Source organism: Dromiciops gliroides, chromosome 1 (assembly GCF_019393635.1).
Source record: "Dromiciops gliroides isolate mDroGli1 chromosome 1, mDroGli1.pri, whole genome shotgun sequence".
NCBI lineage: Eukaryota > Metazoa > Chordata > Mammalia > Microbiotheria > Microbiotheriidae > Dromiciops > Dromiciops gliroides.
The window spans coordinates 457,909,885-457,933,438 of NC_057861.1; the positions used below are offsets into that span (position 1 = coordinate 457,909,885).

At 36.7% G+C, this 23,554-nt stretch overlaps 1 protein-coding gene across 6 annotated transcripts in view; it reads right to left on the bottom strand.

The window, feature by feature from the left end:
- MCTP1 (multiple C2 and transmembrane domain containing 1) overlaps positions 1-23,554 on the bottom strand; it is a 793,635-nt gene that overhangs the window by 216,355 nt on the left and 553,726 nt on the right. For all 6 annotated transcript variants that reach the window (XM_044001060.1, XM_044001042.1, XM_044001050.1 and 3 more), the window contains 5 exons: positions 13,709-13,811; positions 11,878-11,980; positions 11,433-11,534; positions 10,918-10,992; positions 8,854-8,973 (listed from right to left, as the gene is read on the bottom strand). In XM_044001060.1, coding sequence (XP_043856995.1) covers positions 8,854-8,973; positions 10,918-10,992; positions 11,433-11,534; positions 11,878-11,980; positions 13,709-13,811 — 503 coding nt within the window. The remainder of the gene's footprint in view (positions 1-8,853; positions 8,974-10,917; positions 10,993-11,432; positions 11,535-11,877; positions 11,981-13,708; positions 13,812-23,554) is intronic.

A 23,554-nucleotide genomic window follows, 5' to 3' on the forward strand; every position in this document is an offset into this window, starting at 1 on the left:
ATGTACCCCAGTTACCACTTCAGCAAACAATGAAGGGCCTTTAAGTGAGGATGTGAGGATGTGAGGATGTGAGGATGTGAGGATGTGAGGGTGGAATAGCACAGAGGAGCGCACTGGTCTTAGGGTAAAGACAAGTGCCTGTACATTCTTTGGTAATACTTACTCTGAATTCGTTTTCCAGTCAAAAAAGGGATAATAACTATATGCCCAATCTCCCTTCTGCTCATGTCTGGCATCTGTGACCTTAGTCACATACCACTTTAAGAGCAGAGCAAGAGAGTTTGGATCATCGAAGTCCAGTTGTAGCAGAACCAGGAGAATACCCTGTCTAACTGTTTGAGCCTGACATCTACCCCAATGCTGGCAAAACCTCCTTGGGGCATATTTAGGTAGGTTTATGTATGGGAGAATATAACTTAGCAGCACTCCACCACGGTACAAAAAGACATAGTTGCCTCACTCACATTTTGCATAAACCCATTGAAAATGTCTTTCTACAGGTTTGCAAAATCATAATCTTCTGCACAGTGAGAGACATCTATCATAAGAAATAGACCAAACAATATTTAACCTATGTGAAGTGCTATAGAAATTAAAACTAAAAATTGAATTTTCATTGAATGAATGGGAATAGGATACCAGTAATCTGAGGTCTGCAGAAATAACAACTGAGGCAGCTCAGTGCAGACTCAGGGGGAGCCCCTTCACCAATCAGCAATGAGCATCTTTACCAGCTACTGTAGCTGAGAGGTTCCAGGGAATCAAGGTCAGAGCCACTTGAGAGGATAGAAGCAAATTTCCATGTGGCATAGACAGACTTGTGCTCCTTGTTAAACAGCATTTGTGCCAATCACGAATCTTAGATGTTTGTGAACTGGTGTCACTGTAGCTGATAACCTTACTGGCTTCCTTCTTTTTCTGGATTTCTGGTAAAGGTTATTGCAGAAGAAAACCTAAGAACAACAAAATGATGGTGGTGGTGGTGATGATGATAGCTAACGTTTATGTAGTGCCTATTATGTGCTAAACACTTTACAAATATTATCTCATTTGATCCTCACAACAACCCTGAGAGGTAGGTGCTATTATTATCCCCATTTCCAGGTTGAGGAAACTGAGGCAAATGGCCACTAAGTGACTTGCCTGAGGCCACAGCTAGTAAGTATCTGAGGTTGGATTTGAACTCAAGTCTTCTTGACTTCTCTCCCAGTAATATATCCACTGTACCATCTCTCTGCCTTGTATGATTCTACAAGAAGTATACACACATAAGAATAACTTTCTTATGAGAAGTTCTGCCACCAAAGTCTGAAATTCTTCACATGGCCCTCGATCTGAGTTTCTGTTTTTCCTCTGGATCAAAGGTCAGACACTGGTATAAGGGAAATGTCACTTGTCCTTACATTGGTCAGAAAGCCAGGATTATTGGGGAGAGGAGCAGCTAATCTTTATCTATTATCTCTTAGCTTGAAGACTTGATAGATCATAAGGCTTCCCCTGCCTGTACTGCCAAGGAAGGACACACGGGGAAGAGAACATGACCCATTCATAGGTGATCTTTGCATAGCTGAGCTTCTGAGATCATTTTACCAACCTAGTCCCCACCCCCCACCCAAGGGGTGATCTTTACAGGTTTATTTATAGTCTTATTTACAGTTCTTTATAGATTTATTTCAAACACATCAATTCTACAGAAATTGCTGTTATTTATAATTTAAAAACAATTAGAGCCTGAGTTAACAACTTGGCAAATTATATACAAGTTACCAATCAAGAAGACTCAGCCTAGTGTAGTAACTGGATGGACACACCTAGAGTCAGGAGGCATCTTGTGTGACCATGGGCAAGTCACAGAAAACTTTCTAAGTCTTAAAGATGAGTTGCTAAAATTCGCATTGGAGAAACAGAAATCTTTTAAATGTCAAACAATGAACACATCTTAACTAAATCTTCTGTTAAAGCTACCAAACCCTGTTTAAAACCTGCCTAACTAGCTACTCATTCATAATATTTCTAACTTGTTTTTATGGAGCTGATTTCCCCTTCCCGTGTTGTTTTCCCTTGCGTTATGTTTGACCGGAACCCATTAATGACACTTGAGTTTACTACTTTAATGCTTCATCATGACATAGAGATGACCTTGAGTTCTTGAAGGTTATATAAGTAAACTGCAAATATGGGCAGGTCCCATGAAGCTGAAAAAGGTTTCACTATCCCAGTGATGGATGGGGTCTGTCATCCAAAAGATCAGCCTAAATACATATAAAATGGCTCATCAACAGAAGACTGGCTACCAGCTGATTACTTTTTTTTAGTTATGGTTACTCATAAGTCATGTTAGGTTTAAAATCAGTATTAGACATCATAGATCTCTCAAAGCATCAATTAATGATATTAAAGGAGAGTGGAACAAAGGGAAGCATGTTGGGGCTGAAGTCAGAAGCCATAGGTTAAAATCTCATCTCAGTCACACACTTACCTTGTGTGACATTGGGCAAGTCACTGAACATCTCTTGGACTGTTGATTCATCTTTAGAATGAAGGGATTGTATTAAATCATGTCAAAGAGGCCCCTGCCTTCTCTAGATCTATGAGCCAATGCTGTTAGGTGGGATGTGCCTCTCCTAGCCAAATACTATGGTATAGCACATAGAATGCATGGCTTGGATTTGGGAAGATCTGAGTTCAAATCTAGCATCAGATATTTACTAGGTATGTGATGCTAGGCAAGTAACTTAACCACTCTCAGCCTCAGTTTCATGAACTATAAAAAAGGCATAATAATAGTACCACCAGCAACCATCTTAGGGTTTTTGTGAGGGCTAAATGAGATTATGTATATATGTACATATACACATACCTTCACACATATACACACATGTATGTGTGTATATATGTATACACATATATGTAATGTGTATATACATGTATATATATAATGCTTTGCAAACCTTAAAGTGCTATGTAAATTCTAGTTATCATTATCATCACCACCACGACCACCACCATCACCATCTTAACACATTTGAATATAAAGAATTCCATGCACCTTGGCAGTTGAATTGAAATGGTTTTGGTTTTAAGAAAATAATGATTGGTTTTGTTTTTAGGTAAGCTAAAAATTTCTTCCAGAGAAGAATATGAATTGTTAGAGGAGAAGGTATTATAGAAGAAACTAGTAAATTTCTTTTTTTCTTTTGGGGAGGAGGGTAATGATAGGGAAAAAGCCCAAGGCATAAAGGGAAGCAAATTCAATGTAGCTCTGCTTTAGCATTGGTTGGGCATATGGTTCTTGGTGTCCTTCTTTATCAGCATTTGTATAAAAAAGTGAGAAAATATAATTTTGAACATTTTCACCTTTTCTGCCAGAACCATAAAATAAAAATAATAACTAAAATAACACTTTTTATAAAAACCAGAAAGCTGCTTACAAGCTGCCACAAGTGTGAACTATATATTTTTTTTGCTGGTGTGATTTAAAGCTATTGATAGGTCCCTTAATGTAAAAAATAGAAATTTACAATGAAAACTTAAACTGACCTTCAATTTCTTCAGACCATAACCACATCTTACTCATTCTTACTCAATAAGAACGCCAAGGGATAAAGACAAGTTATATAGACATGCACGTGCTTTCTACATTTATATGCCTTCTAAAGTTACACTCCCCAAATCAGACCTTGAACATAAATGTTATTTGAAAATCCTAAAAGCCTGTGAAAATGCCTATAGAATGACACCTAAGGCTTCTCCCAACTCCTAGTCATTAATTTATTTATTCAGAAATCACTCACTATTTGCCTACTATGTGCAGAACACTGTAGGTGAATAGCTAGCTGTCCATCACTAAAGCTTAAGATCATCTTTTACCTTCCATTCTCTCTAATAAGTGCTATTTGCTCATATTAAACCATATCATGTCATCTGCACACCTCATTTTCCATCTTCCTCTTGTTGGCTAATGGAATTCTTCTGTGAGTAGCCATCCCCTCACAGGATCCATTGTGTTAGTATGCGTTTGCTTTCTTAAAAACATGGAATGAATGAAAGTGGCATGAAGCCGAAGGCAAGATGGGCCATTAATACAACCTGGACGGAGGAGGTTGATGAAACACAGTGGTATAACTCTTTTAATCATAGCTGAGGTCGGGGGGTGGGGGGTGGGGGGGGACCAAGTCTGTCTTTCTACACAAAAGAAGCATGTGGACAGCAGGAAAAGAATAGGGGAAGGGAGACATGTTGGCTCACAAAACCTGTCTTTGATTCTCTCTGGGAAAAGAGGGTTGATCGCAACTGTCCTCCAAATGAGAAAGAAAACAAATTTATTTTATGACTAACAGTTAAATACCCATCAGGCAATTAGAGTGCTTTATAAAGGCAGTTTTGGAACACAAGATACTTGAAGAGTAGGCATTCCTTCATAATTCAAGTTCATTGTTCCTCTAAGTAAAATATGTCTCCCTTTAGTTATTCTCTCACGAATTATACTTTAAAGGCAAAAGGACATTTTTGATAATGCACAGCTTAAACTTTTCATTAAAGTACCAAATTTAAATTCTACCTTTTTGTGCACTCTGACATTTTTGTCTGGCATTTTCATTAATTTTGCGACATACATAAATGTAGCTGAAATGTTAACTGATCAATACTTTGTCTCTCTCGTGTAGCACTAGAGCTCTGTTCCCCAAGGACCACACAGCAGAACAGAAATTAAATGTGTAAAATATCAAATGTTAATGTTAAACACAGCGGCACTTACTGGATAACGACGGAAAAGGCTAAAACAATTCCAAATGGACAGATGGTACCACAAATTATCTACAATCACATTTAAAGATTAAAGTTTGTCCTGTAAAATAATTCTTTGACGCACACTGAAGTGTGTCCTTTTACTGATAGCTCAGTTGTCCAATTATTTCTGTGCTCATTACAGTGAGAGATGACAGTCCTGGAAAGAGAGAGACTATGTATTTTTTTTTCCATGTTGCACCCACTGACATCCACAAGAACACAAATGTCTGGTCAAGAGCCTGATAAAAATTAGGCCCAATTTAGGAGATGTTTCAACAGCTACAATAGGCTGGTCCAAAAGAAGAGTGTGCTCTCTCTCTTTCTCTCTCTCTCTCTCTCCCCCACCTGTACTGTACTGTAGCACTTTGGTATGATTTTTGCTAATTAAGACCAATATTAACATCTATTTTAAAAAATCTAAAAATGCTACAAAAACCTGATCCAAAGCCATCAAAAAACTAGGAAATTCATGGCAAAGGGTATTTTACTCATTGCATCTCATCCTGTCCAACCTGTAACATACACGTTATTAGCTCACATTGATTCTCCCCTACACAGTACAGGTAGTGCTAAAGAAACTGTAGCTTACATAATCATACATTTCTTCATATTTTCACTTAATCCAACTGGGTTACATGATAACATTTTTCCATTGTGTTTTTTTTTCTTTTTTTTTTTGGTGAGGCAATTGGGGTTAAGTGACTTGCCCAGAGTCACACAGCTAGTAAGTGTTAAGTGTCTGAGGCTGGATTTGAACTCAGGTACTCCTGAATCCAGGGCTGGCGCTTTATCCACTGCGCCACCTAGCTGCCCCTCCATTGTGTTTTAACTCATAGTAAATATGGAAAGGGAAAATAAAAAGTATATGAAAGATGGATACATTTCTTAGGGAAACTCATTGATCTTTGGGCCTAAAACCAGTGACTATAATAGTATAAATGCATTCTGAGAGGCAACAGCAATACTTTAGGAAAAGTGACACAAATGAATCAGCTCTATTATAATCAACTTATAATGCAACTGAAGGGGAAGATGGGAACAATGTGACCTTCTAACAATGGTACATTAGTCATATACTTCTGACTTTTTCTTTTTTGCAGGGCAATGGGGGTGAAGTGACTTGCTCAAGGTCACACGGATAGTGAGTGTCGAGTGTCTGAGTCCGAATTTGAACTCAGGTCCTCCTGAATCCAGGGCTGGCGCTTTATCCACTGAGCCACCTAGCTGCCCCCACTAGTCATATATTTCTGATGGAAAGCAGCTTTTGTTCAAGATAAAATACCTTTTTTAAAAATGCCCTGGTTACAAAGGTTTAAAAAGTTTCATTTTTAGTCATCCACATTATGTGCCAATAACAAGATTATTTTTAAAAGATGATCTGGAAGGGCCAGTTTCTTCGCTGAATCATTACAGAATTTATAACATAAAATAATTATTTTAAGAAGAAAAAAAATGATTCTTGAGTCCAACAACAGCTTGTGTTGTCAGATTTCAACCTGATGGTCTTAAAAATATCTGATTGACAGGCCATTGAAAATATCATTTTGAATGGAAACACTAAGTTATAAGTTATGATGTATTAATTGTTTGATAATAAACTGTATGCTTATCATCAAACAATATCTCTAGATGGACATCAATATCTATTTTTGTGGAAATCTTTTCTTTCTAAAATGTAAGATACATTCTGCCACCTTTTTAAAACAGATGATATTGAACATAATTTAATCTTTCTTAATTACTCAAAATCATCATTGTGATGAGTCTGGTTTTTGTTTTTGTTTTTTCTGTTCCCTCCCTTGTTGCCAGTTTTCAATTTTCTCATTGTCATCATGATGATGACACTCACTCTATCTTCCTCTTATTTGTTGCTGAGAATATGCTCTTCTCTGGGAAGCCAGATGACCCAATGTTTTAAAAACCATGTGATAAATAAGATTCAATAAATTACTGGATGAATCTAAATTCTTGACTTTAGAGCTGGGTCTTTGTGGTAGTTATTTGGGTGTTAAGATCCTAGATTTTGAGTTGGAAGGGATCTCAATGATACTCTAGTGCCGCCCTTGCTCATGTAATAGAAGAAGAATTGAGACCTTGAAAATGGAAATGACTTGCACAGGGCCAAAAAGCAGTAAGTAGTAGAGCAGGATTTGAACTCAAATCCTTTGATTGCAAATTCAACACCCTTTCTCTAATACCCTTCTGATTTTACTTTCAGCTACTTCAGGATATGGGGCTGTGTTCCAAAGGGTTGAGCTTGCATGAAAATGATTCTTTAAGAAATGGGTTCTTGTTATATTTCTAAAAAAAAAAAAAGTAAGATCTGACTATCTTCCAATGAGATCAGTTAAGAAACAACACCTTAAGGGTGTCTTAACAGTCGCCTGGGAGTCCCTTACAAGATTCTGCATGCAGGGTCTTAATGAGAGTTTAGAAATCTGGCTGCTATTTTGAACTCACTTTATCTGAGAGAACTCTGGGAGGCAGTTGCAAAGCTTATGTATCAAGCAATAGAAAGCTCACTTGAGAAATCACAGTATTCAGAATTACCTAATTTATTGCTAAACAAATGGCTTAGTTGTAGTTGTTTATGTTTTCCTAGTTCCTAAGCAGTCTGTGGTTCTTTCTCCCAAGGAGTGAATCAAAGATGGAAGCCACAATCCTGAAGCCTGGTTTTTGCTCATGTGTTACAGGTCTCCAGGAAACCCATGGGCGATGATGGCAAGCCATAAACAAAAAGAAGCTCACTCTCTATTTCTCAAACTACCACCCTTCCCACCTAGCAAAGAGGCAAACCAGCTAGAGTTTCACCTTCTCCAACTCTCACCAACCTGGTGAGTGCAATGCTACTATGGAAAAGCCTCTGCAGAAAGTAACAACATCATGCTTGTTTGTTAGATTAAACTATTTTAGCTCCTACAGAATCTGCTATGTTAAAACTTCATGGTGACAGCAGTAGCTTTCCTTATGGTCACAGAAATATGTCAATGGGAAACAGGCAAACTCACTTTCTGGTAACTTGCAACACAAAGAGAGGCACCCTTTGTTCCAAGGGCACAGACATTAATGAAAGTTCTATTCAAAGACTGGCGACAGATTACAAAGTACTAAAAAGATGGGCCCACATTAATTTGAATGGTAATAGTAAAATGTCCATTTGTTACTACAATCAGAGAAAATTTTGAAGACACACTAATAATGCCGTAGTCTACCGAATCAGGGACTCGAGAACATGGAAGTACTTTCATTTACAACATCACCAATATGAAAATATAATTTAGGGATTTTAAAAAGGAGCAAAACATGTAAACATCAAAATCTTTCTGGCTTGCAAATGTGAATAAACACAAAGAACATTCCTCCCAAGTCCTACTTGAAGCAGGGGGCAGGCATACTAGATCTGGGATTCTCTGCTTCTGTGACAGTTTTCATCAGCTCTTTTTAAATAATTGAAGTAAAAGGCTATAGGATGGACACTTTTAGGAGAGCTATTCTGATCTATTACTTTCTCCCTTGCTGTTAAAAAAAAAACAACAACCTGACACCTCAGAAATAATAACATTTCTCTTAAATAGGTCACATCAATTTCCCATTGATTCCCATTTTTTTCAAATCACAAAAATAGCATTCCCAGTGGTATTATGCTCTTTTTTTTTTTAAAAAAAAAAAGGCAAATAATAGAAAGAAATAAAATCAAAGCATAGATTGTCAGGTTTATTAAAAATCTTAGTACCAAGGGTTTCTCTTAGCTATGTTAGGGGAAATTGGGAGTGAGCAATATGGACAGTTTATCTTTTTCAACTTTGTCACTCAGATAATGAAAAAGTTGCTAAGATATCTTATTTCTGGATTTTCAAGTTTTGGGAGGGGGCAAGCATTCTGGGGCTCAGATATCATCCATTCCATAAGATTCTGGCCCAGAGCAAATCTCCTAGCCAAGTCTTAAAAGATAGGCATTTTAAAATGGCAACACTAATATGACTAAGTATGGTCACAGGAACGTGTAGTTATTATTGCTGAATGCAGTGAATAACCATGGAAAGCAGTCCAGTGTGATCATACCACGAAAGCAGCGAGACTCCTTGGAGGTGAATCCCAATCGAAGCAACTGTTAATGTAGTAGGCAGCATTTACCAGCACCATGACACAGCGCTTCATCCGGATAAAGTTTCTGAGTAGCAGCTGTGAGGAAGATGGAAACAGTGTCAGAATTAACCAGGCTTCCACCTAATCTTCTTCCAGCTTATTTTGTTAAAAATATGAATGGAAAAAGGGAATCAATTTACAAGACCATGTCAAGTGGCATAGCTTATGTGTTAAAAGAAACGATCTGAAAACCAAGTTTGGTGGGTTTTTTTGCAATTGCGACACAGAATTCTAATAATAATCAAATATTTTTGAAATTTCGATTTGAATGTTAGAAAATGAAAAGGGTAAAATCATCTTTCAGAAGTAAAGTTCTCTACTAAAGCACTATTTGACATAAAGGAGGAATATAATTTAAAATATTAAATAAGTTTGAAGATTTCTGTGTAATCATTAAGAGATTTCACAGTGACATGTGCTAATTTGAGATTTCTCTTTGAGGACCTAATGCAATAATTTGCAAATTATACCTCCAACGTATTCATATACAATATTGAACTTCTATATTTGAATTGTTTTTCTCTTTATTACCATATTTCTTCAGACATTCTTTTAATTACCATTCTGGTCACTCAAACCTAACCAGTATAAATTGTAAGGTCATTTTCTCACTATGAGTTAAAAAATTAGGGAAAGAGATATTCTCTTTTAATTGTCTAAAAGAACATCTTCTCCCCCAAACCATTACATAGGGGAGTAAATCATTTCCCATTCACTTTGATTTTAATACTGTCATAAAATACAATTGTGAGAAGTATGGCTTGCTGAATCATTGGCAATATTTGTAATGACAGAACCACATCAATCATTCAATTTAGCTTTGCAGGTTAATGTTTTAAGTGCCTTTTTTGGGCTAAATTACAGTATATTCTAATGTCAATCTGATATGTTTAAGACTAGAAGTATCTGGGTAAAATTTACTGTGCACTTATAAACGGATCTCTCTGTGTGCATGTGTTTATTTCAGTCTGTGTATTAACAGATCTAGATTAAATAAAGCATTTGGGGTTGTTTTTTATTGTCTATCTCTATACATAGACCCTCTAAAAACTGGTTTTGCTATAACTGTGGAGAATTGCAGCATGTAGGTTCTAAAATGAAATGACACTGCACTTATAATTAATCCATTATTTTTATGCTTCACATCATATTAAAGAGTATGGGGGCCTATTATCACTCGAACTGATTGGAGTCCTGGCATGCAAAAGGTTGGAAAATATTGAAATGCATAGAAGCATTTAAAATATATATACATATATATCATTATAACAAAACAAAAAAGGTGACCTAGCAAAATTTTACAGTCAAACTAAAAAGAATTCATTTGGATGCAAACATTTTAAAAATAGAATGTAATTGCATTTTTTTCTTCATCTTACTTTGGTAATAGATCTCATTTTAAATAACAAGCATTTTTCTTCATCTGATGAAAAATCAGATTTATTGTATTCAGTGGCTTGAACTAAGATTCTAATGTATTGGCTTTTAAATTTATATCACAGTTAAAACCTGATTAACAGGAAGATGACAACCCTCTTGCTCATAAAAAGATGAACTCATCACTCATCAGATTTAAAAAGAAAAAAAACCCTTTTCCTTGGTGCAATTTACATACACCTGCATTGCACCTGTGGATGGATTATGCATACATATGAACTCAATTTGGGATACATTAATTTACATATTTCATGGAAACCAAAAAATGCATTTTATGTGAAAATGATCATTTCTTCCCCTAAAACATCTGAACAAATATGATCTATAGTGTCTCTCCCCCACCCCCACCTCCCACTAGTTTTCTCTTGGATTTTTCTGAAGGACCCATAACATTTTCATGTAAGTCGATGATCCAGTTTTATTCCCCCCCCCACTCTAAAGTTTATTTGAAATAGTTATGTAAAGGTTTCTGTTATCAGAACAGGTTTTCCCAGAGGGCTTAATTTTTTTTTATTTACTTTTTATTTTTTGTTTTGTTTTTACCTGTTTAGAGAGTCTGTTTTCCTCTTCAATGTACTTCTGCTCTTTGGGAATTAATGTTCGGATGCTGGCTTTCACCTATATATCAAAATATGTGTCTATATTATGGATTTCTCTGTTACTAATGTTTACTAGTTACACATAGTTCAATTTGCCATAATTCCCCAAGTTTCAAAGTCCTGGCTGCCATGCTCATAAAATATAAATGTCTAAAGTTCCCCATGCATGAGCTTCAAACTCTTACATAAGCAGCATCAAGGGCTTGCTATAGCAGCAAGCAGCAACAGTAGTAGCAGCAGCAGCAGCAGCAGCAAAAGCAGCAGCAGCAGCAGCCCCCTCCGCCACTGCATAGTAATAGGAAGAGTGGGTGTGCCATGCAGAGGCAGAGAAGTATTCTCTAGTATACATCAAGGTTTAGAGAAAATGAAGAATGACAGAAATTCTCTACAAATCAGGAACAAAAGCTTTCATGAAACTGAACTCTTTAGCAGTACAAAAAAGCCAAAGTTAAGACTTACAGCATTAAAAATCACATCTATTTCAAGATAGATGACCCCCTTTGTTGGCCCTGTCAGCTGCTTGTTTTTCAAGACGTAGGCTTTCTGTTCACCATTTTGAATCTGCGGGAAAAGGACATGACAGCCGTCTGTCTCATGGTCTCCACTGAATACACTCCCTCAGTGACCTTTGACCCCCAGCTGCTGAAACTGACAGAGAACCCAAAACAACTGTGGCAATTCTGACAAGTACCTGTTCATTACCAGGATCAAGTCTGTCAGGAAAAATTAACTATCATGGGATTCAACATGGCCGTGAACTGAGTATGTTAAAATTTTTAGTGTTCTTATTACAGACCTTGGTTGAGAAATGACAGACACAGGGCTGAGTTTTTTTTTTCCCCTGTTTTTTTTTTCCTTGAGCAAAAGCAATCACAGAGCAGGGTGTCAGGTAGATGAGACTTACAGTCAGCAACGGTATTGCAACTTTGCCCAGGAAGTCAGCACTTCGGTCTCGATCTTCATCGTAAACCGTCACTTCAAGTACTGAATGGATATCTTTAATATTGCTATATTTAAAATAAACATAAGCAGAAAAAATCCTCCATTAGTGGTTAACAAGGACAAAAAGGGGTTTTGAAAAGTCAGCTTGTCCCCCACTGATTTTATATGTTGGTGTGTATACATAGGAAGAGGGAGGGAAGACAGTGTAAATCAGACTTTCCCATAATGCATCTGAATAGACTGCAATTTGTGAGTCTATTGCAAGAGAATTTCACCATCTTTAAGGATCCAACACAGAATTATTTCTTAAGTTATCTACCTGATCTATGATCAGAGCAAGTTATTTTTTTAAAATCCTCACTAATTGACACAGATATATAGGAAAGACTGCTTCTTCCCACTGCTTGCTGTTTCCCATTTCTTCTTCTGCCTATATTCCTCCCTCCTACACTCAACCTTGGGGTACAAACTCCACTAAATTTGATGTTTTTTAAAATTAATATACTTGTACAACTAATATAATGCCTGTAAATTTTACAGTATACTTAAATGACAACAATTGCTCTTAATCCTAGAGCACCCTTTTTAACTAACCATCTTTTTCAAACCAGAAACTTAAATTCAATCTAAAACAGGAAACGCTTCCTGTAAAAGCAGGAAGCACAAAATAGAGTCTGTACAACTATGAGACTGTCCTGGGATTTAAAAACTAAGTAGTGTTCCATTATGCTCTGCAGATGACATATGTTGTAAGAGACTGTGTGAGCTCCTCATATTTTTGTTTTTGGAAAAATAAAACCAAATTGTTGACAGCACTTATTCTTTGATCAAACTGCTTACCAAGAAAACATGAATTAAGGGAAAACAAAAATGAATATATTCATTAGAGAAAAATCACAACCACATGTGAGAAGAGGATTTATCAGGGCAGAATCAATTAATGGATCTGATAATAATCAAACCAATTCATACAATGATGCATGCCAGAGACAAACTCTCTACAACCATCTTAAAAGTGCCACTTTCCAGGCTAGCCTTTGGTCTCATAAAAATGTGGAATTCCTTAAAGACAATCATTCAGCTAGCTGAAGCTTCAGCTACAAGCTCTGAGGAGATACAAGAAAACAAATTAATGAAGAATTTGGCATGTTTCTTCATCGACACAGACTGAAACCATGACAAAAACTTCATGAACAGTACAACTGTTGAGGGAGATTTCTTTTGTTTAGACTTCATTACTCAGGCCCCAATCAGAAAAGGGTCGAGCTGTAAGATGCTACAGAATATCCAGAGTGTCCTGGGTTTGATTCTAAAAATTTTAAAGTTTTAAAACAATAGGCAAATTAACTCAAAGGATGTTTGGGGACCAAAGACAATACTTAATATTTTTATTATGCTAAAAAGAAACACACTAAAACCAGATTCTTGATTGGGTTGTTTGCTGATTTTCCCAATAGAACAAATGGAGCTTTGTCTGCCTAGTGTCAATGCAACTGGCGAGAATTTCAATAGCAAGGATAAAAGAAAGTAGCAATATAGTGATTCATTGAAGGGGGAACTCTTCCCTTGATTTTTATTTAAAAAAAAAATCTGCAAACACCAATGGCATGTGGTGAAAACCTCTGTCCTATTTCCATATAAGGAAGAAACAGATTTCATACTGGATACTCTCTTTGAAAGTTGATTTAGCAAAATGGAAGACCCAATGAAAAGAGACTTCTAGGGAAAATGCCACATTTTAAACCATATTTGCCCAAAGATTTAAAAATATTTAAAGGAGTTGGCAAACTTACAACGTAAAGACTTTGTTCCATTCAGGGTTGAGATTTTTGTAGACCGTGTGAGTCAGTAATCTATCATTGTTCAGTTCTACTACACAAAATGGGTCACTTTTACCTGCAAGGAAAGATTGGGATTTCAGATGAAAAGAATTAGTATAAAATTGACCTAAGCTGACAGAGTGAAGTTCTATACTTGTTGCTTCTCTCCAGGGTAAAGAGTTTTTGAGGATCAAAAACCCAATAATACTTTTATTTTGCTGTTGCTGTTCAGATATAATTGGATGAGTATAACAATCATTCTGATTCATTGGAAAGTTAGAAATTGAGCAGTAATGGAAAGCAAATTATATAGCTAGCCTTTTAATTTAGATTTTTTTTTTTTACAAAAATAATAACACAAATGCCAATACAGAGGGGAAAGGAGAATCTTTGTCCATCGCTAAATCTCTGTTTATTATTTCTATAATGACCATTTGAAAAGTACTTTGCTCTCATGTATAAAGCTTTTGATTCTTTTGATCAATTAGTAATGAAGCGGGAATTCCTAAACAAATTTATTAGGAGAAAACTGCAGTGCTGCATGCTGATTTTCTATGTATATACACACGTCTGTGTGTGTGTGTGTGTGTGTGTGTGTGTGTGTGTGTGTGTGTGTGTGTGTATTTTTTGTCTTGTCTAAGGATTGTTTTAACTCTGTTCTCTCATTGCATTTGTTATGGTACAGGGCAGTAAACCAGGCCCTGCAAAGGGAGAAAAATTCTGCCACATGAAATGGAACATCGATAGCCAACTCCATCTGCATGTTAAAGAGCAGCAAATTTGTCTGTCTACCCAGGGCAAAGGGTTTGGACATTCTAGAATGCCTACAGTAACTCTGCCAGACTGGAATCTAGTTCACTCAGCAATTATATTTCATGATGTCCTCAGTATTTTTGTAATGTAATGTCATGTATTATAAGAACCCACAAATTCAAAGAAAGGCTCCATGGGGCAGCATTAATGATATTAGTACGGCATGTAATTTGTTTGATACCTTATACAAATGACAATGAAATCAATATTTAGACAAAGCTGTGCAGAGGTCATATCTTCTAAACTACAATATTGATTTAGACTACATAAGAGGTTAATGTGCATATTATTAACTTTAATGATAAAGAATAATTGTTTTAAATGCATTGTGAATTGCAGTCACAGTAGTTTACATTTCTGTGAAAGCTTAAATATCATCAAAGCTTTTCAATTAAATTTTAATAGGAATGAATTCATTATTACTGAAAGAAAAGCAATGCATGAAGTGCAAAGCTATATTTACCTTCCATGGGACAATTCTTCAAAGAAGCTTTCTAAACTTATACCCCACTCTCATTTATTTTTTCATTTTTGATATATAGAAAAGGGGGAAAATGCATGTTTGCTAGTTCAGTGGTCTCCATATATACTAAGAAAAGTGATTTATTAAGGATTATGCTTTGTGTCTTTAAGGCCTACTTTCCTATTTCTGCAGTCTGTTTATGAGAATAATTTACACACATACCAAGGGCATCTTTGATGAAGAAATGAGAAGGGAATAAGTAGGCTTTTGCAAATGATATTCTAAAACAAATAAAATCTTTACAACCACACAACTGACTGAAAAGTATATATAATAAAAAGTCCTACTGTGTTTATTATTTATTGACTATAAGAAAACATTTGGTTTGGCAAAACAAAACACACTTTAAAAGCTTGTTCTAACAAGGTATTTCTCCTGTGTATGTCAAAATCATGTGAGTTTTCTTGAAAGAGGTGACTACTAAAACATGTGTGTTAATAACAAGGAAAGCACAAAACAGCAGCCATGGAATGAATGCTTGCTGTTCTGATGTCTGAAGATTTGGGTTCAAATCATGGCTTTCCTACTCAGAGAAGTTAATACCCTGCCCCAGGTTACCATAAGGGACCCTAAACAGGTCATTAACTTCTCTGAGTCCTCCATTTCCTCATCTGTAATGAGGAAGTTGAACTGGATGACCTTGAAGACCTATTCTTGATCTAAGTTTGTGACTGAGAGATTGGCTTGCCCTAGGAGGTTGCCATTATCCTAAAGATATGCAACACAAAGTTCACCAGGAAGGATTCACTAGAGATGGTGAGGTCCTCCGGAAATTCCTGTTTGAGGATAACATTGTGCATGTTGCCTCAAGCCCTGGAAGACTGATGCAGAACCTCCCTTGGGGACTTCCTGGGTGATTCCAAATGTCTAGCCTCTCTACACAAGGAGAACCAAGTAAATGATGAATTCCTACAGTCCAGTACAATATACTGGTTCCATCAGCATAGGTATCTTAGACAGATACTGTCAAAGGATGAGGAACTAGGCCCAGAAATTAAGAGATGGAAGAGGAAAGGGTTGATTTATCTCTAATGATACATATCCACTCCCTACCTTTTTCAGGAAACAAAGGCCTGTGTTTTTATTTTTGATCTTTAAAAAAAAAAATCATTATCTTTCCAGTAAGGCCAAATGTCTCCAAAGACTGAAAGTAGTATGCAATGTTGCAAAAGACAATGAAGAGGGGGCAGCTAGTTGGCTTAGTGAATAAAGCACTGGCCCTGGATTCAGGAGGACCTGAGTTAAAATCTGGCCTCAGATACTTGACACTTACTAGCTGTGTGACCCTGGGCAAGTCACTTAACCCTCATTGTCCTTCAAAAACAAACAAACAAACAAAAAACTAGTAAAAAAAAAGACAACGGAGAGACATGGGGACATCAATTGATTGCAACATATCACCAATGAAAAATTTCTCTGGAGGAATGGTATAAAGGATGTCATCAGAGAAACTAGAAAATGAGGTGGGTCTGTCATGCCTATATATGTTATTGGAAGTCATACAATGAACGATAATGTTAAACCAAAAAAAGGAAATGCTGCTTTATCAAATAAAGAATAACATGATAATGGCTTATGCTATATCATGCTACCTATTTCAATTATTTCCCATGAAATTCAGTTGCTGAGATCCTGAAAACAAAGCCTGAAGCTTAAAGCTAAGGCATTTAGAGGAGCAGCTAGGTGGCACAGTGGATAAAGCACTGGCCCTGGATTCAGGAGGACCTGAGTTCAAATCCAGCCTCAGACACTTGACACTTACTAGCTGTGTGACCCTGGGCAAATCACTTAACCCTCATTGCACTGCCCCCTGCCCCTTCCCAAAAGGCTAAGGCTCCAACCTCCCTTTTCAGCCTAGCTGTGCAGTATTCTCCCTCATGTGTCCTGCATTTCAAGGAAAGCTGGACACTACTTGTGACTCCTAAAACATGTCTCCTGTTGGCCCATTTTCTTGCCTTTGCTCACATTATTCTTTATCCCTGGAATGTTCTCCTCCCATATTTGGAATTGAAAACCTATTCATCCTTCAAGATCTAGTTCCAATGCTATCCATCTCATGAAGCTTTTCTTGATTCCTTCCTCAAATGCTTAGCAGAAAGGGATCACTTCCTTATCACAAACCAAGGTAAAGCCTATTCATCCATCTGTTATGCATTTACCACATTCTGTTTTAGATTAGAATCATTTATGCACATATTTTAGCTCTCCTCCCAAATGGTAAACTCCTTGAGGGTAGAGATCATCTTATCTATCTTTTTAGTTCTTCCAAGTCTGAGCAAACTGTTTTACTATTATATGACAGACATTTAAACATTTGTTGAATGAGTTAATGCATTTCTTAGGCCAGTTCCATTTCCCAAAGACTGAAAAATTCAGCAAGTACTTAGGGCACATTTCTGTACTAAATACAAAAGAAGAGATGATGCTTAAAGGCAGTATTGTTTTTCTCCTTCCTTCCTTCCTTCCTTCCTTCCTTCCTTCCTTCCTTCCTTCCTTCCTTCCTTCCTTCCTTCCTTCCTTCCTTCCTTCCTTCCTTCCTTCCTTCCTTCCTTTTCTTCTCTCTCTCTCTCTCTCTCTCTCTCTCTCTCTCTCTCTCTCTCTCTCTCTCTCTCTCTCTCTCTCTCTCTCTCTCTCCCATGCCCAGGATTCACATATCATAAGAACATAACATAAATTGAATTGAATTTCTGGAGTCCTTCATAATCTAGACCCCTCTTACTTTTTCATTCTCCTTCTACCTTACTCCTCAACATGCACCCTTTGACCCAGAGGCACTGGCTTCCTGGCCACTATGTAAACTAACACTTTATCTCTTGGCTCTGGGCATGTACTCTGTCCCCCTTCTCTGCTCTATCCCCTGACCTTGCTGGCTTCCTTTAAGTCCCAACTAAAATCCCATCTTTCACTGTGACTAGAGTACCGGACATGGGGTCAGAAGACTCATCTCCCTGAGTTCAAATCCAACACTTAAAAGCTGTGTGACTCTGGGCAAGTCCCTTAAACCCTATTTTCCTCAGTTTCTCTATCTGTAAAATGGGCTGGAGAAAAAATGGCAAATTGTTCCAGTATCTTTGACAAGAAAACCCCAAATGTGGTCACGAAGAGTTGGACATTACTGGAAATGACTGAACAACAACATCCTGTATATAGCTTATTTTGTACATATTTGTCTGCATGTTGTCTTTCCCCATTAGATTATAAGCTCTTTGGGGGTAGTGACTATTTTTTGCATCTTTTTGTATCCCCAGAGCTTAGCACCATGCTTGGCACATGGTAGGTACTTAATAAGTGTTCATTGATTGATTGATTGATAGAGCCCTTTGGAATACACAAAAGAAGTGAAAAACATAGGTCTTTCTCTCTATGGACCTGACCGAGAACAAGTACTCACAATGGTATAAGTGATGCACTTTGTAACGATTGGAATAACGCCACCTGCTGGATACTTACTGTAGAAGAGTTCTGCCCATGAAGGGAAGGTCTTTGAGGGCAAGACCAGGAGTCAGGAAGTGACGCGGGCTAGTGGGAGGAGGAAGGAAGAGACTGGCGCTCAGTCTCGCTCTTTTTCCTTTGGACTCTGGTGGAGAGCGGAGCTAGAAATGTGCTCTCCCTTTAATAGATAGGAATCTAGGCCTTTCTCTCTCTCTTTACCAAATTCTTATTCTCCTTAATAAATGCTTAAAAGTCTAACTCTTGCTAAAGCTTGTAATTTATTGGCGACCACTCATTAGATATTTTAGACAGTTTAGCTAGAATTTTAGCCCTTAACAGATGGCTGACCACGAAGAGGAAAGCTAACCCTCAGTCTTCTTCTGATCTTCTGGTTGGGTAAGAAATTTCCCCTCCCTCTCCCTTTAACTGCTAAGTACTGGTGTACTGGCTGTGTTTTCCTTTAAATTTTTTCGAATGGACCTTTTAAACTCCCTAATTATCCTATTTTTGATTTTAGTCTGTTTAACCAGACAAATGGGAGATAAGATCATGTTAATGCTTTGTTTTTGTGGATTTTCTATTTTTCTTTTTATTTTTGTTAAAAGAGCCAGCAACTTACTCACACAAGGAAATATCTCTCCCTCTCCCAACCATGCTTTTTCAGAGAAACCTGAAGAGATTCCCGCAGCTTTTCCCAGTTCTAACAGTAATTGTTGCTTTAATTTTGCCTGCCTGGAGGCAATGACCCACCCTCTAGAAGCTTTTAATCCCCTAGCACCTGGAGGCAAAGTGGGGGAAGAGGAATCCAGGCCTGAGTTCAAAATCAAGTCTGATTCAAATTGCTCTGGTCCCTCCCCTCCTCTCCAGACCCCACCCTCTACTCCTCCTATGGCCAAGCCCATAGCTTCCCCTGCCTGGGAAGTCCAGAGATCTGGTGCACATGCTCAACTTTTTCTACCTGCATTTGCAGCTTCAGGCTCAGCCCTTCCCCGCCCTGGCTGTGCTTTTGAGACAATCTTAGAAAACTCTTTAAATTCCAGATATGCTCGTTTTGTTCATAATTTTGCTAACCTGCTTTTGTCTTTCATTAGTAATCTTATAAAGCATTTGTATGGTGAAAAGACTGACAGACAATATAGAGGGGTTAAAGAAGAAAAACTTAAGCTGAATAAGAATGACAATCATCAACATAGTTCAAGACTCTGCTTTTGCCATGGAAGGGTATATATTTTACAGAAATGTAGAAGTAAGCAGCAAGGTATTGATATGAGTATTGGGGATTTTAGATATCGGAATCAAGAGTGTTCTGAATTCACTCAGATTATTAATGTCAGTTCAGAGGTTACATAGGATTTCTATGCTATTACATATACATTTTGGAATTAATGGTATAGGTTTATTTTCATAGAGATTTTAATGCTTTTGAGATTGTGTCTTATACTTAGTTTCTAAAACAAGGAGAATATTTGTAAAAGCTTTTTATAGTCATGCGATCAAGTTTATATTTTGTAATACTCTTATTAATATTAAGTTCATATTCATTTAGATTTCCCTAGTTTGAATTTCATTGTCTTTTATTATTCCATGTGTATTTTCTTCTATTCATTCATCTATCTAATTTTGAAACATGGTTTTGATTTCATAATACAATGTTAATTCTAGGAGTATTGTGCTCCCATATTCTGAGTTATTTGTTTTTGCTATTTTTTCTCAACTGATTATTTGATCAAACTCTTTAAAGCATTTCCCTGGCAAATTGTTTGCCATGGCAAGTGTAAATTGATTCTAGAAGTATTATTTTTGATAAGCATATTCCAAAAAAAAAAAAAGAGAGGGGAACATTTGTAAAAGTTCTTTATTCAAAAAAAAAGTTTTCTTTGAGATTCTGTTATGCTTTAACTTGTATTTAAATATGTTCTGATTTTTCACAAAAGTAATTGTATACTAAGTAAAACAAAAGGGGTATTATTTGAAATTGTTGCATAATTATATATTGTGTTCTGAGTCAAGATGTATTCACATTTTTTTGCAATCATTTATTATCCTCAATTTTTAAATCCATATGAGACTTGGATTATGGGAATTTATCATTTAAGACATTAATTGCCTTTATTCTGAGTTATCAGATGCCAGTTGGCCAAGATGCCATCCAATCACAAGAGGAATACATGCAAGAGCAGACACTGAACTGTCACATGAGGGGAGACATGCATGAAGTCAAGGTATGGCCGAGGGAACGGCTTTTGACAAATGTTGAGGTTGGATTCTCTTGGTTTAATATTTTGTTCTCTTTTTCCCCACAATATTGTACAGATGGCTGGAAGTATTCATCCCACCCATCTCACTTCTACACCTGGCTTCTATGCTCCCTCCTATATGCCTGATGCCATGGACATCTGAATCCCATGCATCTGATTAAGTCTGACTCAGTTTCCTCCAATATGTTTGGTGGCATGGACATGTATTCCATCCACCTATAAGCCTGGCATACTGTATGGGCAGTACATATTGCTCAAGTGTGGGAATGCTCATATCCCATCATTTCTCTGTTCTTTTATGGTAACCCCCATAATTATCTCAGGTGTCATGATAAATACAGTGTTGAATTTGGCCTTGACACCTGTTACCAATTATATTAGATTTTTAAATTTCTCATAATGGCATGAGGATAATTAGGCAGATGATGCAAAAAGTGATGAAACAAAGATAAAAAATTATTTTTAATAATTAATATCACAGCAATTGTCTTCTCAATTACCCTCCATAAGGGGGGGGGCTATAGTAATATTATAATTTTAAAGAATGGTTCAATTTTTGTTTTATTATATGTTTCATGTGTAACAACTAAGATTCTGAATTCCCTTAGACATGTTTTTGAGAACTTTCATTGTTTGATTTGATTATTGACAAAGCTATTTTAAAGTTGTGTTAAGCTCAATTTTGTAGGAAATTTTCCTGGCTGATTACCAGCATCCACACATCAACCCCTGAAGAGACTTCCATTCTACGACTACACCTAGAGGACATCTGAGAAAAGACTTTCAGAGACTTTAAATGAACAGTTTTGATTTGTTGTTTTTGTTGTTTTTTTTCTCTTTCTGTTATAATATACACCATCTGTAACATGTATTCTCTGCAGAGGCCCTCCCTTTGCAAGACTAATGTCAAAGCGTCGGTTCATGAGGACAAAAAAAAAATCGCCCCTCTGGACAAAACTTTCCTCTCTTCCTTTTCTATATTGTCATTCACATATTATTAGTTAGCAATAGTTATTGTATTCTTTTTACTGTTCCGTCAAGGAAACATTTTGTTTCTTGAGGAACAACAGGGGGGACTGTAACGATTGGAATAACGCCACCTGCTGGATACTTACTGTAGAAGAGTTCTGCCCATGAAGGGAAGGTCTTTGAGGGCAAGACCAGGAGTCAGGAAGTGACGCGGGCTAGTGGGAGGAGGAAGGAAGAGACTGGCGCTCAGTCTCGCTCTTTTTCCTTTGGACTCTGGTGGAGAGCGGAGCTAGAAATGTGCTCTCCCTTTAATAGATAGGAATCTAGGCCTTTCTCTCTCTCTTTACCAAATTCTTATTCTCCTTAATAAATGCTTAAAAGTCTAACTCTTGCTAAAGCTTGTAATTTATTGGCGACCACTCATTAGATATTTTAGACAGTTTAGCTAGAATTTTAGCCCTTAACAACTTCAAAGCCAAAGCTATTCTGGTGTCCCCAGAGAGCTTTACGTTTAAACAGTAAATGTGGATCCACTTAGGAGAAAGGCATAACAAGAAGCTAAGAAGGTCTTTGCTATTAACTTTCACTTACTCCTCTGTATTTGTTTCCACTCAAAAAATCAGGACTAATTCCTAAAACTCAAGAACAATATAATAATGAGTTAAGGATAACAAAATAAAATCAACATGAGTTCCTAAATACAAGAGATTAAAGCTTAAATTGTGTATTTGCAGTGGACTGAAGAGCGGACTTGGCATTTAAGGACATGGGTTCAAATCATAGCTGTGCTACTTGCTCTCTGTATGACCTTAAGCAAGTCATTCCTCTGGGCCTCCATTTGCTTATCTATAAAATGAGTTGGACTAGATGACTTTTAAAGTCCCTCCTAGTGCCAAATCTATGATTCTATGAACCTAATTTTATTTGCAAGAGTAGTATTCAATTCCTTAAACTGAGTTGTCCCCTGCTCAGTGAAACTTCACAAAATTTACTTCTTTCATTAATCACTCTCATTAGCTCATAATGCAAAAACATCTAGGTTCTTTGTATCTTGCTGCTGGTTAAAATATTTGTTATAAGAATTCTCCCTTAGAATACCAATACTTAACCCATAAAGAATTTAATAAAGTTATCCAACCCCACATAGATCATTTAGAAGATAGATTACACTTTTGTTTTGATTGGGGGGGGTTATTTGGTTAATAACACCTCAGCAATAGTCATGGCACATTAATAAATCACTTAACAAATCTCTCCTTTCAATAATTATGAAAATATTAAACTGTTAAAAAAAAAGCCACACTCCCACACAGCAGCTTAAGCACTATCTAGAAGTATTTCCTATCCATTTTCGTCAGTCAATGATACTAGAATTCAGCATTCCTGATACATAAGAGGAATTCCCAAAGAGAGTGCTTGTCATGTTATAAACAGCCAATAGAAAACATATTCTTTGTTACTTGTAAGCACCATAATTCTTGAGAATTCAGAATGTGTTAGAATAGTAGGAAATAAAAAGAAGTTCCCTTTCACCCTCTTAAGAATTCAGATTCAAAAGAAAAAGGTAATAGAAATAATACAAATCATTCTGAATTACCTATCCATAGTACTTCTTAATATATGCTGATTTTTCCCATCAAAAGATTTCTAATTTTTTCTCGCATCAAGAATATGAAACAATAAAAAAAGCCCTAGACTCGAAATCAAAAGGCTTGAATTTTAATCTTGGTTCAGATACTAACGAGTTTTGTGACAACCTCTCTGAGCCTCAGTTTCCTCAGCTGTAAAATTGGGATGGTTATGCTTGTACTACTTACTTCACAA